Source organism: Passer montanus, unplaced genomic scaffold (genome assembly GCF_014805655.1).
Source record: "Passer montanus isolate IOZ18808 unplaced genomic scaffold, ASM1480565v1 scaffold1, whole genome shotgun sequence".
Classification (NCBI taxonomy): domain Eukaryota; kingdom Metazoa; phylum Chordata; class Aves; order Passeriformes; family Passeridae; genus Passer; species Passer montanus.
In genome coordinates, this window is record NW_024356504.1 from 19,525,540 (window position 1) to 19,542,574 (window position 17,035).

Consider the following 17,035-nt stretch of genomic DNA (forward strand, 5'->3'; position numbering starts at 1 on the left):
CACGATGAACATAAGTACACTGGATGCCAGAACCAATTCCCACATGTGACACCCTGTCTGTCCAGCAGGGAGAGGCTCTGAGAAGCAAGAGGGGGACAGTGCTCTTGATAGTCACTCATTGAGGAGCCACAGGGCTGAAGAAGGAAACCCAGACCTCGTCACCTGGCTCAGGAACTGGGCTCACATTCTCTGCTAGAACATCAGTCAACATGAAGCTCCTGCTTAAATTACCCAAACTTGTCTCCCCAACTGTATCCACACCTCACATCAAGATTTACTTCTCTTAATTTATGACACATCTGCTCCAACGCCAATTATCCAAGTTTAAATACATGTGTGAACATGAAGGGCTCACCTGCCTTTTGAGAAGTGCCTGGGGCTTGAGCAACTGTAAAATCAATTTGGTAAAAGATGACCTTAATATTTTAATAACATAGAATGCATCCTGAGATGGATGTAACTGGCTGATCATTTTAAATACGAGCTTCTTGTCTATTCTAATGAGCAAATTATGTGAAGTGCAGAATTTCTAAATTAGTGTTAGAAGCACGATATACTCTTTAAGCAAAGAGTCAAATAAGGATAAAGAAATTCAGGCACCAGGTTTTTCAGCCAGTTCCCTCCAGCATATCAAACGTGACAGCACTCCTAATCTGAGTTTTAGTAATAATAAGGAACACACAAAATTGCAGAAAAAAACAATCTGAATTTCAAAGCAACCACTTGAGAAAATCATCTCTTCAGCAATCCAAATCACACCTCAAAAGACCAGCAACAAGTCACAAAGTGAGCAGCATGGACTTTCTGAAGGTCCCACAGTGCTAAGGGATCTCCACACATCACCAGAAACAGAAGCAAGGAAGGTCAGGACTCACTCTGACACAGGCTTGGCATCAGAGCCACCAGCCCAGCCAAAAGGTGCCAGCACAAACATCATGTCCCTTGGGAGCTGGCACCTCAATGTGACAATGCCAGCAGGTTCTTACAATGGTGGCATACTGAGGAAGTGAGCTGCAAGAGCAGGGGAAAATCAAAACAGGAGCAGGCCTTGCCAGACCTCCCATCTGGGAGTGACACCACAAAATTACAGCCTCTGTCCTCTGCAGCTGTGCACCACAAAGAAGGGAGTTACAGTTATTGATTCCAGCAAATATACACAAATTCCACCTAGACTCCCGAAGAATTTTGTTTCAAGCAATGCAAAAAGAAAAACCAGAACAAGGGAGATGGGTAATAAAAAGGAAGCACTAGGGGTACCAGTGTTAGACAGAACTGTCCTAGGATGACAGGACTAACAGTTTCATGAAGGTTTGGGACATTTCTTCCACTTAGCAATCAACAGGGAGCTCAGCTTAAATTCTGGCCTGCTCTCAGGAGCCAGTTGATTAGGTCAGCACACACCACCCTACTGCAACCTAAGCAAGGATTTGATTCCCAGACAAGAAGGGAGGACCAGCAAGGGAGAGGTTTGCAAATGTTGTTGAACACTGAGCTGCCATCGCCTCCTGTACCTGCTTCTACCAAGATGGTTTCAGTTTTAAAGACCAAACAGATGAAATTTATCCTCCCAAGATCAAACACTTCTTGGACTGTGACAAGGAACACAGAGAAACTAGGAACACTCAGTACATCTTTTTGCAACTAAGACTGACATTGGGACACCCCCAATACAAGGACCAGTATTGTATAAGTTTCAAGACACTTCCCTTTACTACTAATAATTGGATCACTTTTGCAAGATAGCACAAATAAAAAGCAGACTCTTCCACAGCCTAGCTCAGTTTCACATGCTTTGCTTCTACATGTTTGAAGTGCAAAGCCTTGTTAGTCACCCTCAACAGCAACTGGGATCAAACTTAGAAATGAGCACTGCCTTTAAAACACATTTCCTACTGGATGATTTTATTAAAAAGTGATCATGATCATCCCAAAATGCAAAACTAAAATATATTCACTTGTTTCAGTTACCAGTTCTTCTCCTACATTGTCACATGCTGGCCTGCTCAAACACAGAAGACTGAATCAAGGTCAGTAATTGTTTACTCCCCATTCTTAGTATTTATGAGAACACTTGCATAGTATCAACTGAAAAAGCCCTAAAACCCACAAAAGAAGACTGGCAACCCTTTCACTTGTTTAAAATTTGTTATCCATTTGCATTCAATACCGAAAAACATTTAGTGTTACCCTTTGGCAAAACTGTCTGCTCTTCTTCTCAGCCTCCTACTCCTAAAGCCACATGGAGTAATTCTTCAAGACAATCTGTCTTAAATTAATAAACTAATTAATGACAAGCAGAAACCCCTCAGTATGAGGAACCATCTTACTGGCCATTGTCACACCTAGCAAGAAAAAAAAAAAAAAAAGAAAAAAAAATACTATCAGTCTAGGAAATTTACTCCTTGAAGCTACTTTCATCCAAATGGTTTTCTATACTAACTGACAATTGTGAGTAACCCTGTAGCACCCAGACAAACTCTCAGGAACAACTAAAAAAAAGGCAACTCACTTCCTTAAACAAAGAGCAAAAGACACAATCTGCAGTATTTTATAACTATACATGGCTAAATCCATAGTGAACAGATGCTAAAACCATTTGAGAATTAAGGAACAAAAACAGCTTTGTAAAAAATACAAGCAGAAGTGAAAAAGCAAATAGGTTTTGAAATATAACTTGTAAGCTTCAAAATCAGCAATCATTTGGGAAATTCATTAACACTTTATCTGTATTTCTAATGGCAGGGAAGAAATGCTGGGAATACTTTTAACAGCAGAATTGATCTAAATATTTGAGAGCAGAACCACTAAGAAAAGCATAAGAGGACAGGACATGATCATGTCTCCAACTGAGAAAGACAATCTTGTTCTCTAGTCAACTACAGCTTTGAACATTTAATTTTGTAGATAAATAAGAACCAGCGATTGCCACTCACTTCTTTCAAAATTATCTGAAAGCCCCTCAAGCCAGGCTGACAGGACTTGTTACACTTCTCTGGCACATATTCTGATCAGTGCTCCATTCAGCTCATAGACAGATTCTGCATTCTGGTTGTGAAGTTTTTATTCTATTTGACTGACTACAAATCACATGGCACAGAAGTACCAGCCCAACCTGCCTCCTTTCTCTCACTGCCTGAAAGCATTCTTGCTCATTTAACCCAGAGCAAAGCAAAAACCAAATGAAGATGGTCATAAGGTAAGGCAGAACTGCTGAGCGCAAGTAATTCTGTGGGTGAGGCTGTATTTCACAGCTTGGTAACTGCTGAAAATAAAGAAAATATTATCACCTTAAACTACTTTATCAAGTAATCTTATAATAATCTGAAGTTATTCAGAAGTCTTACCTCCTCCTGGTAATTGTTTCTCTAAATGAAGACAAGGTTAAAGAATTTAGTGTGCAGTGCAGCCTCTGAGGGTCTCTTTATCTACTGAAATGCAAGTTTACACTCAGGCTGTTCCTGCCCCAGTGAAGAAAATGAAACCAATGGTTGGCTGTTCTCAGACACACTCTGACCTGATCATACATTCACAATAAACAAGATCACTTCCTGTCAGATGGCTACAAGAGCAGCTTCTCAAGAACTCCTAACTTCTACTAAGTAAATTTTAGAAAATCACCTTTCCTACCCTCAGAAGAAACCAATCCCTTACAAATTTCAGAAGGGCCACTGCTATGCTAGCTGCCTAAACCCACCAATTCACAGGCTACAAGCATGAAGTTTGACAGGAGATTCAGCTCCATCTCCACATCATCTGAAGTGTCTGGCAGTCCCTGGTTGTCACTTCTCCACTATGATAAATATCTGATCTAACTCCATCAGAGCTACTTAAAAATCTCCCTATTATTCCCCTATAGAAATACAAAGTCAGACTTCCTGATTCATTTTTTATTTTCTAGATACTCAATTTATGCCAAGTATGTGTGACCTTGCACCTCTTTGAGAAATTCAGTTTTCATTATTTCAGGTTCCAGCAGTCTTGGAGGTTTAGTTTTTATCCACAGTCTTGACTCCCCACTTGTACCACTGGAGTACCAAGTACCTGTTGTCCCAATGTCTGAGAACTCTGCTATAGCTGTTTTGACCAGATGCTTCACCAAAGAGTGAGCTAAACCTCAGCACCAGATGTGGCCTGTGGAGAGCAAGTACTTCAGGATCCTACTCCTGCCAATCTATGAGACCACACATTGCTCAAACTTTTGCTATGAAAATTAAATATCAAACTTTCACCAAAAGTTCCCAGAAAATCTGTTTCTGAAACCTGTATGTATCACTGATGTATCCTTGGGGAGTTTGTCTTTTGTCAAATACATTTTAGCACAGAAGTAATTCATAAAGTGAAAACTAAACTACAGCATGTCATTCAGGAGGGCTTTCTAGGCAAACAGGGGGGAAAGGTGATATTTTGAGGGTAATTAGATATAGAGACAAATGTAGGAGTAAATAATTGATCCCAAACACAGCAGAGATTAACAGCAAGGTATCTCAAGTGTCCACAATCACAGAATTAGTACACTAAATTTCTCCAAATTATCTAGAATGAAAAGATATATTGCACTAAAGATTTAGAGCAAATTAAACCAGATATTGACAGCTACAAGGAAAAAGAAGGACAGCTCCCACTAAGAGCTGTCAAACCACCAAAATGGCTAAGACTCGGGGTCAGCTCAATTTTTGTCATACAAGCCATAGCACTGAAAGAAGAAACAAAGCAATTGGATGGCTAATTTTAAAAAGTGGAATTTCACTGTACAGCACTGACCAGTGACCACCATCACAAACACAGTATAGATAAAAATACATCCAGGCAGATCTTTTCCACTGCTTCCAATTCCACATAAAAATATTAAATATTTCCATTTTGTTTGCATAAACTAACTCCTGTGTCTCACAGTGAAACATGGATAGTGTGTGCTTGGTTACACTAACAGCAATTTTCACCAGAAAATTCAGTTCTACTCGAACCCAGAGTTTAAAAAGCAACTGGAAAACCAGTCCTTAAAACAGCCAATAGCTACATCTGACAATTAGCTTTCCAGACTTAACAGCCTGAAATATTCACCCTGAAATCACTTCTCTTTCCGGCACCAGTCACCAGAAAAGTGAAACACCCATGACCCAGATTCTCAGCGATGACCGCGCTGCTCATTCCCAGCGAAAAGCAGCAGGGCGCTCGGTGCCGGCACATCCCGGGCCGGCCCCGCGGTCTCCACACGCAGCAAACAGCAAGCCAGTCCATCTGGGCCGGCAGACGACGGCTCTGGAGAGTCTCCATTTGAAGGAGAAGTGTGCAAACTTCACAGAACAGCAGCATTTTCAACAGCAACATGGCAGAACTCCAGCCAAGGAGGAGAGAGCCGGGAGCAGATTCGGAGATCTCCCGGGTGATGCTGTGGAACCCGCTACCAGCGTGTGAGGGGGAATGTGCTCAAACAGAGAGCACAGCAGAAAAAAGCATATGGAAACCCTCAAGTCTCCCGAATACACAGACAAATAATTCAAACTAACGCTGTGAGCTCAGCTTCTCCGGCTTTCTCTGCTCCCTTCTGCTGACTGGCTGAACCTGAGTAATCACCCCGATTCATGCTAAGCAACGCCGTTCTTAAAACAAGTTCGATAAGACTGAAACTCCGTGCACACTCAAATTTGCTACCAGCAACTAACAGAAACCATCAACAAAAAAATTAACGACTGCCATTAAGTTCCTTAAAAAGACCTAAAACTCGGCACAAAGTTTGGGACTTTTTGTGGAAAGGCTGGAAAGCGGCGAAGCGCCTCCAACAACTTCAAACAGGTCTCCGCGTCCAGCGAGGGGAAAAGAGGATCTGAAAGGCAGGAGCACAGGCACACCACCCCCGGCAGCCTTGCGCTGATGGAGCACGGGAGCCGCCCGCGGGCCCCCCAGGGACGGTGGGCACAGGGACGGAGGGAGCCGTGTGCCCCGTGCCGCACCCCGCGGTTCCAGCCGGGGGGGTTCCGGCGCTGCTGCAGCCGGGGCAGCCACGCCGCCCACCCGCGCCGGGGCAGCCCCGGGCCCGCCGCCCCTCACCGCGCCTCACGCCCACCTGTACTGCCAGCCCTTGTTGCCGCCGCGGCCGCCGCCGCTCCTGCTGCCGCCGCCGCTCTGCCCCACCGCCGCCGCCGGCAGCGGCTCCGTCTTGCCCTCGCCCTCCGGCCCCTTCATGGCCGCCGCCGGCTCCGCGCCCTGCATGGCGCCGCGGCTGCCGCCCCTCAGCGCTGGCCGGGCTCCCGCACGGCCGCGCCGGGATGGGCGATCCCGCCCTCCCGCTCCCTCACCCGGCCCGGCCCCGCCGCCCCTTCCGGGTCAGCGCCGCCGCCATCTTTAGTGCGGGCAGCGCTCGGAAAGCTTGGGAAGCGTCTGAGGCGGAAAAGGGAGAGTTCCTCAGAGCGGTAAAAACTGATCAGCTGTCAGCGCTCCGGGAGGGCTCCCGTTAACAGGTTACGGAGTAACAATAAAATAGTGCGGGTTAAGGGTCGAGGATTGCCGGTGATAGTGTCTGACCGCAAAAACCTGTTCAAAGCAGTACAGGAATTCAAAGCAACATACTAAAAAGCTTTAATCCCTAACAAAAGTTAGGTCGAGATAATCATATAGGTTCTAACCCTATGAGAAGGCAGGTTCACCCACAGACTGATCCCAGAAGCCACAATGGAGTCTTCCCTAACTTCTCTCCATTTCTTAACTTACACACTTCCATATTCTCCTCTTTATATTCCTACCTTATATAACTTTTACACTATTTCTTCACGTTTAGGTGGAGCACGAGTGACTTCAGTCATACATCTCAGTGAGGGGTGGTCATACCTTTGGGTGGGTATCACAATAGTACCAGTGATGGAGACATGTTTCAGTCCAAGGAGAGTGATTTTCCCACAGATGCTGATTCAACAGTGGCATATCTTCCTTTTTCTCCCTTGGTTTGCATCTTCTGTGTAGATTATCAGCAGAAAGTACCACCGAGTTCCCTCCTCTGCAAGGGTTTTGCCACAGCCTGGCTGCAGTGTCTCCAGCCCCCTTCACCCTCATTTAGTCCTCCTTAGTTTGTGTGTGGGAGATTGGGGATGCTCATCACATTCCATCCAGGGAGCAGCAACCATATTTTCCACTATAATTTCCATGCAGTTATCTTCAACTGGAATCTTGCTTGAGACCACAGAGCAGAGTCAAACTCAGCACTTCATGCACTGACCAATGCCACAACACAGCCTTGAGAGGAAACTTATTTTTTCCCTCCTATTCTTCCTCTGGTTACTGCATTTTTCTGTCATGGAATACCAGTACATCTAACTGGGAGAGCTTGGTCTGGCTCTGTGAAATCTTTCAGGCCAGTCATGGCTTTTGGCCAATCACAGCCTCACTGACTACAGCTGCATTATTTTTTGAAATCAGGAGCAGGGGATCCTCATTCTGACATTAATTAATCTGCATATGAAGAAGAGGAAGGCAGAACCATGACTGTGGTTAGTGAGGCCAATCCTCATCTCATCCAAATTCCCTTCTCCGCTCTCCAGCTCTTACTATACACTTACGATACTGTAAACAACTGTATTGCAAAAGATGCTAAAAATTCCCTATGTGAGAATCATACACAGAAGCAAAAATTTAAAGGAGAACATTTTTCAGATAAATAGTTTATTGTAAGAATCCGTGTCTTCAGTGCAATACAACAGTTTATTTACTTACAGCACCCCTCTGGCAGCAGCTTTTTACCCCATGAAAGCCACCCTGGCATTCTCACCCCCTATCAGCATGTTTCTACTTTCCCAATGACATTCAAAACACTTTTGCCTTGGGCCAGCAAGTGATGATAGCACACTAGGAGCACTGTGTCTTTAAAATATATTTATAAACTTTAATTTGGTTCTAAATTACCACATATCCCTCCCTCTCTGCCAAGCACACACAGTCTCTCTCCTCCAGCAGACCAGTGTGGACTGCCTGTTGCATCTGTGCCTAGAATCTCTCTTAGAGTGAGAGGAGACATAAAATTCACCACTTCTACTTTTTTAGGAGCATATTTGTCACTGCAGGCAAAAAAAAAGGGTTTTTTCCCTGCATTTTTCTTGGGAACCTATAGGTAAGCAGACCAGCAGAGTAACATTGTCTATCAAAGAAAATTTTGGCCAGAACTGCAAAAGCAAGAGGAATCTCTTGCTCTCCAAACACATTACTTCCTGCTCTGCCAATCCCTTTAATTGAAGACATATAATCATAATGTATGCCTATAAGCCTGAAATTTTCCTGGGAAAATTTGAAACAAAAACAAATCTGTGTTTTATTTCCCCCCTGCTCAGGGACAATCAGTCCCAGCAGAGACAGAGCTTCACCTGTGCCTGGCCTTTGCAACCATCACAGGTGGTCAGTACAATGTTCCTCCACCCAGAACGTTTCCAACACCTCAGGCAGGCCAGCAATCCTTAGTGCATATTTCTGCAGCCCCTCAGTATTTGGTCCCTGAGCATGGTAAACTCAGGTTTGCTCCCCCTGTGCCTTTGCTTTTTTATCCTCAGAAAGGTGCTGCATGTGCAGTACCAGCGGCTCTCGTAAGATGGCATTGACAAAATGCTGAATAGCACAGAGAGGCTGACAGCTAAACCACGTCTGCTGAGGGCTTACACAGTGCAATCTGCCTTTTCTCTTTAGCTCAGGATGTTACTAATTATAACTTGTGCTCAGTTCACTGCTCTGTCTCCTTCTCCTGCTACAATTCAGTGGCTCAAAATGACCCTGGCCCTTGGGAGAGCAGCAAGGTGAGTCCTGGGGCTCCACAGCTGTGCCCTGCCTGCCTGCGATTCCTGGGTCTGGAGGAGGAGATGAGGAAGAGCTGCAGATCTGGAGGAGGAGCACGTGAATAGGATAGCAAATGTTTATTGACATTTGTCAAATCTAATCCTTGTAAGCTCAAATATGGTTACTAGCCGAAGTAGGTTGTAGCTCAAGCAAAATTCCCACCACTAAACATTCTGTTAATTTCAGGAAACTGCCCAGGATCTGATCAACACTAAAACAGCTCTTGTTTATTTCTTTCAAAGTTTATAGTCTGGCTATGTATGGAATCATAGAATGGCCTGGGTTAGAAGCAACCTTAAAGATATCTTATTCCACCCCTCTGCCATGGGCAGGGACACTTTCCATTAGATCAGATTATTCCAACCTGACCTTGGACACTTTCAGGGATGGGGCATCCACAGCTTCTCCTGGCAACCTGTGCCAGTTCCTCACTACTCTCTCAGTCAAGAACTTATTTCTAATATCTAATTTAAACCTATTCTCTTTCAGTTTAAAGCCACTTAACATGTTTATAATTTCTTCAGATGAGTAGTATGTCTTCAGAGCAGCAAGATTCAAAGAGTAAAAGCTCTGAATTTCAGCATAGTTTTCATCACGTGCAAGTTTAAAATAAATGTGCAATTTAAAAATAAAAGAATATACATAAAATGATGCAAGTTTTTTTATCATTCCCTTGTTGGTCTAATTCAGGATTTTTTTCCTGAGTTAGTATCTTAGGATGAGACCAAGTTTAACAGTCTTAAATCTGGATCTGCCTCTGGTAGCTGGGCCACGGAAGACAAAACCATTACTGCTCCTGTCTGCTAAGGGAACTACATCCTCTACAGGCATCCCGGGGAATGGCATCAGTCCCGGGAAAGGAATGCCAGAAGTGCAGCCTGCCTTTACTGCATGAGAAGTGCAACTTTTCATAATCATTGCTGAACTGGAGGAGCTGCCAGGCAATGAGAAAATTACAGGAAAGTAACGTCACTGATGGAGCTTCATATCTGCACTTTTTAATGGTACAATTGTTCTTGAGGTTAAATTCTTTCTCAAGGCAACAGATACTGTATTACTAGACTGGGAAACAATGTTTCTGGTCTCTTCTGGATAATAAACACGAAAGAACTTCCTATTCTTGCTAAGTATAAACGATACCTACCTCCTAAAACTGTAGATTCCATGACACAAAAACAAGGAAGGAAATTTAGGGGAAAAGGCTGTTTAGCCTTTCTCCTTCAACACATTGAGCACATGGCTGTATTCTCCTGACTGTGGGTGAAAATAGCCAGTAAGGCCAGATAAATGTAAGAGAAACTATTTCACCCACTGGAGTACTTCACACTGTGAATATATTCTGACATAATGTCTTAATTTTGGGGCTTTAGAGGCATGACTGAGTCCCTGCGTCTCTGGTTTTGCTATTTAACATGTATGGTTCCTGCTTTGAACATGAGATCTTCTGTAGTCTTAAGGAGTCAAAATATTTTTTCAATCACTGTCAGTCATCCCCAAATTTCCTTGCCCTTCTCTATCAGTCACTATGTGTCATATCCTGCTGTAATTCAGGTCCAGCTGAAAGCAGCACACTCACACATGTCAGCAGCTTACATTGCTTACAAAGTTTCTATCCCTGCCCACAGCCCACTCACGTTCTTCACACTCACATTTGGCTCCATTTTGAGCAGCACACAGTGTGACTTTGCACTGAGTCGTGCTCCAGGGTCCAGCATTACCTCAACCCTACACAATCCTGACGTGGAAATGGAAACGGGGGCAGCAGCCAAGGCTCAGTGTGGCTGGAAGCTGGGAGTGTAATCCAGTAGCTTCCCCTCTGAGAGAGACACCCTCTAAGGAAAGGACTGTGCCCTGAGAGCTGAGGGAGGAGCAGGACTGAAGGACCTCGCACCTGCCTCCAGAGAGGCTTCTTTGGAGTTGCTGCCTGTCTAATTTGTCTTTAATTCTTCTGTATGCAGATCATCCTGGAGCTGCCATCCTCATCACGCAGCCGTGGAGCTGCAGAAGTGTCAGAATGAGCACTGCTCTGCAGCCACCACACAAGAGCAATGCCCACGCCACCCCATCCTGCTCCACACCAGCAAACTGCAGTCAGCATGCTCGCTTTGCCTTTTATATTTCAGACCCCAACAGCTGCTGGTTCTGCCCTCCACCCAGCCCCACCACCTGGGACCCTCAAAGCACTTACACTGTCCTGGAGGACTTCCAACTCCCCACACAGACTAAAGCTTGTCCTAGAGATGCAGCTCAGCAGCAGCAGCAGGAGATAACTGTGTTACAATCAGAGTTTGAGACATTTCCACAGCCACACCATTGATGAGCCCCATGTTTCAATCCCTTTTCCTGCCCTTGCATCACTTCCCAGCATGCGTGGCTTTCCATGTGATGGAGCTGCTGCTGACAGCTGGATGTGTGTGCTGGGTCTTTCCCAAGTGCCAACCCTCTGCTTACTCAAGCCACACAGGGATGCCTCTGTGCCCTTTTCTCTCCAACTCATGAGCAGGAAGGGAGCTCAGGGTGTTGCCTCTTGCCTCACAGGCACTGTGGCTGCATGCAGGCTGTTCTAGCACAAAGGGCAGCAGCTGGACCCTGTCACCTCTGTCTGGTACTTCTGCTCCATGGGAGGGTTTGTTTTCTGCCTTGCCTCAACAATTCCCAGCTGACTCCTCTCCCTGAGCTCAAGGAGATCTTTTCTGCCACATCATTCACCCCAACAGAGTAAAGCAGGAACTTCCTCCAGATACTCCCCTACTCAAGCTCTTTGTGTGGGAATTATGGAATTCAAAAATATACATTTGTCTGCCTAGGGCCCGGTTTCTTCAAGAAATGTCACCACATGTGAGTCCATCAGAGAGGAATCAGCCCTGCAGCTCTGTGGGAACACCCAAGAAGTTCTGTGCAAGGGGGAGAGTTTGCAGATTCTGAATGAGCCAGGCTGGGTCACCTCCATGGACTTGCTGCTGGGAGAGAAGTCCAAGGAATGCACATGCCCTTATCACCCCCTGGGTCTGGGTGTGCTCAGCAGGCACAGGGGGGCACATGCTGTGGTTCTGGTTGAGGGGCTTCCCAGCTCTTTCATCCATCTCATGGCCATCTCCAGCCTTTCCCTAGAGATTTTTTCTGCCCTGCACCGTGGCACAACATGGCACTGCAGCCTTCAGTTGTTCTGCAGCTCATTGTTAGGACTCCTTTCCTCTGTGATTCTCTACATCCTGAAAAAGAACTGTGTTTTTATTAATGTGTCATCTAACCTTAAGAGCTGCTGAGTAAGTTCAGCTCTTCAGTCATCAGCCCTCTCCCACAGATGCTTTTCTGTGCCATGCTTTACTCCTACACACTTTTCCTGCATGGTTTCTATGGCAACATGTGTATCTCTCCATCTGCTGTAGATCTCCATTATCATGTTTAGGTGCTTGTTATCCCAGTCTCAAGTGCCATTTCCAGGTGTATCAGGTTAACAAGTTCAGTTTGGAAACCAAGCCAAAGCACTTGGTAATTTTTGTAGGCAAACCTACATAGTCAATAATTTGACTGCTGTGTTTCCATTTAAGCTCTGTTTGAGGGATACTGATACCGAGCTGTTCTCATCACCAGATCTCCTACCTGCATGCTCTAGCTGATTCTGATTTACTCCTTAATTTCCAGATTATACCCTTCCTTTTTGTTGCAGCCTGTGCTGCCTACAGAGTGGGTATATTTGGATTCTGGAAAGTCTTTGTTTGTCTGTTGCCTGGGGTTTGATATCTGTTTTATGGAAAATTAAGTTACCAATACTGTTTCTCTTCTGTCAAATGCATTTTTCAGTTCTGCTATAGTCCTATTTCTTGCCCTGAAAACTTTTTCTGTTGGATTACAGAAAGCCCTTAAGAGTACAGATGGTTTACAATTGACCTCTCAGTCTGTTCTGCTTGAATTCCTTAAATTGCTTGGAATTATGTAGATTTCTATACAGCTAAACTCCAGTCTCATTTTCTGCTGAGTGCCTTGTTGGAGAACTAACTTCAGTGTGAAAAAAGTTCTTCCTATATAATCTGATGAGAACCTGCAGCAGAAAATTCAACTAAATGAAATTAGTGGAGTCAAAGCTTCTCTGTTAATTCGCTTTCTAAATCCTATGAGTGAGTAAGGAGTTTTACAGCTTCCACATGCAAGAAGTCCATGTGGAAGCTGTAAAACTGCAAGCAATTTGGGCTGTCAGCTTTTAGGGATGCAAGCTGACATTGTTTATTTGTACCTAATATCTTGTAAGAGTCTTTTTGAGATATTATATGCTACCTCAGTATAAATGCCTATAAGTTTTTTGCTACCTCAGTATAAATGCCTATAACGTATATGCTACCTCAGTATAAATGCCTATAATTTACTACCTAGAATTAAAAGTAATTAAGCGTATTAATTTAGTGTTTATATGTGCATTTAAAACCATGAAAATCTTCTGTTTAGGATGTAATTCAGGGAGAGGAATTTTCCAGAGGAAAATGAAGAGGCCAGGATATCCCAGTAATTCCGACTGCCAATAATAATGCTCAACAACAATAACAATAACAATAACAATAATAATAATAATAATAATAATAATAATAATAATGCCCAGTAATTCTGCCAGTGCAGTCCAACAGGCTGTCTAGGGTAAGGTGAAGGTCAGGCACTGCACTTGCATTTTGGGTAGAGCTGGAGTGGTAGGTTTTTAATGGCCTGCAGACCTCAGCCAGGGGAAGGTTTCTCTGGACACTCACAACAGGTGGGCTCCTCTCACACACCAAGGCTGACATTGGGAACCCTTGTTCTAAACTCCAGACCTACCCCAAAAAACTCTACCTATAGATTCACAGGTGAAAAAACTGAATGTGTGAGTTCTGCTGACATCAGCCCACAAGGCTTGGAAAAATATAAAAGCATACCTCAGTTTTCAGCTCCTCTTTCCCTAAACTCTAAAGCCTGCATTCCTTAAGATGCTGAAGAGCCACCCTATCTCATCATCACCCCAGGGAGTGCAAAATTCATATTCTGCTTTGCTTTCAAGTAGTCACAAGATGGAAGAGGTCCTTGAATCTTACTTCTCTCCAAAGAGATCAGACAAAATAAGACTGAATATTTCCAGTAGCTCGAGATACCTGCATAGGATGTGAACTGTGATGCAGACAGTGCAGGACATCTCAGGAATATGCAGAAAGCCTAGTGAAAAAAATGAGAAGGGAGTGATAATGCAGAGAGAACTGTCATTCAAACATCCAAAATTAAAGGTATGACTCAAAATCAAAACAAACCAGACCTGCACAGGGAAGGAAAACAAGGACATAAAAAGGGTTTACTGCAAAGGAAGTGAAGGAAAGCACTGACGACAACAGCAGCAGGGCAGATATCTAAAAGCTAAAGGAAGATATTGCTTCAGACTCCATAAAGAAAAAAATGTAACTAACCCCAGAGAGCAGAGGCAGCACGCTTAAGAGGCTAAAGGGCACAGACATGGAAATTATTGTGTAACACAGCCACAAAACTTGAGGAACCCTTCACTTCTGAATACTGATTAATCTCCATCAATGACATCTTTGGGCTTTTTAGAGCAAATGTTAGCCATGAGGAACGAAAGACATGAGGAACAAAATGAATGGAAGCAAAAAATGGGTTAAAATATAGATTAGGCACATTAGACGTAGACCAGCTCAATGTCTTTCTTTGATAAGATAATGGCATATCAGAACAAAGGAAAAATAATAAATCTTATCAACCTAGACTTTGGTAAAGCATTTGATTTGGTATTACCTAGATAATTATTACTTGAACTTGAGAAGATGAGGATTAACGTAAATACTATAAAATGATGAAGGAACAGAACTGGGAGTGAAAACTGCTGATGGGGCTGAGAGCAAAATTATAGGACTGGAGTAGTCAGTAAGGCTAAGTAATGTCATTAGTTAGCTTGATGCAAAAAATTACGAGTAAGGTAATGAAATTTGCTAACAACAATATTATATATTTATATATTATATTTTAATAGAGAGGAAATCTTAAAGGAAGAATTACATAATTACCATGCCCTAATCACAGACATGGGAAGAAATGTAACAGCATATAATGCAGGGACGTGTACTGAGAGATTGGTAACATTTCTGCCTTAAATTAGAATTTATCCACTATGAACAACAGAAGAGGAAGAATCATGTGTGGTGCAGTATTTAGAAAGATACATGGAGTCCTACATGTAGCAAGCCCTGTATTTTCAGGAACAGTCAACAAATAGATACAAAACACTGGGTAAAATTCAGCTGAAATTTCTGGTCATCATTCAGGTTATTGGTGTTCAACAAGCCTGAATTCATCCTGGAACGGGTACAAAGAAGTGACATCCAGATAATCAGAGGAATAGCTAAGACAGCATGTCTTGCTGAGCTTGGCAAAATGAATGGTGAGATGGGATCTGATTCCTCTCTGTAAATACATTTGAGGTTTTAGTCAGGCAGACAGGGAGAATAAGCATCAGGGGAGAAGAATGATTCACATTTATAGACAGCACTCATGCTAGAGCAGATGGGCAGAAGTTGGGTAGGAAACAAGAAAAAGGGCTCACATTCTGAGAGCAGTAATAGCTTCTAAGTAGAAGAGGGGGCAAAACCTCTAACCAATCTTAAGAGGGATATTGAGTTTGGCATTTCTCAGTCACTTTTTTGGGGATGCTCAAAGACTGCATTGGCACCATAGGAAGAGCCACACCTGGCTTACCAAAATCTCGTGTTGCAGCTCAGGCTTTGCTGCAGGGATGGTGAGGTCTTGCTGTTTGCAGGGGGAAAAGGTTCAGCCGTGTAATCTCTGGGCATTAGGTGAGCAAGATCAGGTGAGGTTGGGTGGGGATGGCCTTGAGAGAGTTGTCTTTAGCCTCCCTTTATGGCAACTGAGCTTTTATGTCTGCTATTGTTCCAACGACTCACACATCAGAGCTATCGCTCCTGGGCTTATGTGAAAAACAAACAGGGAGCCTCCATGGGAAAGAACAGATTCTTCCCATTGCCTGATAAAACAACAGCCGTCAGCACTGCCAGTGTGTGCTCTGGGGCTCTGAAACCTAACAAAGGACACATTTCTCAGGGCCTCACACAACACTGCCACTGAGACAGCCTTCACAACCAAACCTGACATCTAAAACTGCCTGCAGAACACCTGAAACCATCCGTGGGGAGCGAATGCTTCCCTATCCATCTCCACGGCACACAAATCCAGAGCAGAGTTCAGCAGCACCACAAAATATGTACTTCCACAGCCAATTAGTGTCACAGATGGATAAGCTAATGTGTGCACTCACAGTCCAGGCTGTGTCCCCTGCTCTTCACAAATGCTGCTGTATCCATCTGCCTCTCGTCCCCTGCCAGTTTATTTGCACCCACCAAATGGGCATTGTAATCGTGATGTTGAGGCCACATAAATTAGTCCAAAGTCCACCAAACTGTTTCAGTTTTCCTTGGTAATTAAAAGCTTGCACCTTAATTTGGAAAAAAAACACTCACAGTTTGCAAAACTTATGTAGTATATAGTTGCAGATCTTGAACTTCAGTGAGTATGTCCCCCCCTTGGAGCCTAGGGACAGAAGAGCTTGCAGCAAGCAGAGGAACAGGACAAGAAGGATGATGGCTACTCTCCACCTCCACTATTAGATCTTCTCATGAGGAAGGTGAGTTAAAGGGAGAAGAGAATGAAGGGACACAGAGGAAGAAGCAAATCATGGTGAACAAGCAGGATACTGCAAATGTTTCTTGAACCAGAGAAAGGCTCTTGTGCCTTGGCTGTGCTCAAACTTTGCTTGCAGGTAATGCATATTCTTGCAGAATCCCCATCAGGCTTCACAAATGCCCCAGGTCCCAGCTACACCTTCCTTTTAATCAGCCTGGTTATTTTCTAAAAATATTATTTTGCAGGATTTTTCCCTAGTTTTTTGTTAAGTCCACACCGTCATCACTACCAGGACACACCGAATTATTGAGCCAATGGAGCTGACAGCCGGCGAGATGAACATATGTGTACCTCCAGAAACACCCACAGGCTCCTCCAGTGCTGGCAGCCAGCCTCCCTCTATGATTCACAGGGTCAGGGGTCCACATCCCACAGAGCCAGGAACCACTGAGCCAAACTGGGGTCAGGGCAGCAGATGTGGTCACTGCTGAGCCTGCAGCCCCCCGGCAGAGAAGGGAGCTCTGACATGGAGGATGAGAGGAAGCAGGAGTGCAAGAGCAGG

General features: G+C 44.2%; 1 protein-coding gene across 2 annotated transcripts in view; it reads right to left on the minus strand.

Annotated features, from left to right (window-relative positions):
• OSBPL11 (oxysterol binding protein like 11) overlaps positions 1 to 6,849 on the minus strand; it is a 39,575-nt gene extending 32,726 nt beyond the window's left edge. Inside the window, exon 1 of one of the 2 annotated variants that reach the window (XM_039701500.1) lies at positions 6,826 to 6,849. Coding sequence is in view for 1 of the 2 variants with exons in the window: in XM_039701319.1 (XP_039557253.1) it covers positions 6,065 to 6,210 (146 nt within the window). In the remaining variant the exon portion in view is untranslated. Of the gene's footprint in view, positions 1 to 6,064; positions 6,231 to 6,825 lie in introns of those variants that run through there. The other variant, XM_039701319.1, reaches the window with a different exon arrangement.
• Positions 6,850 to 17,035: the final 10,186 nt, after the last annotated feature.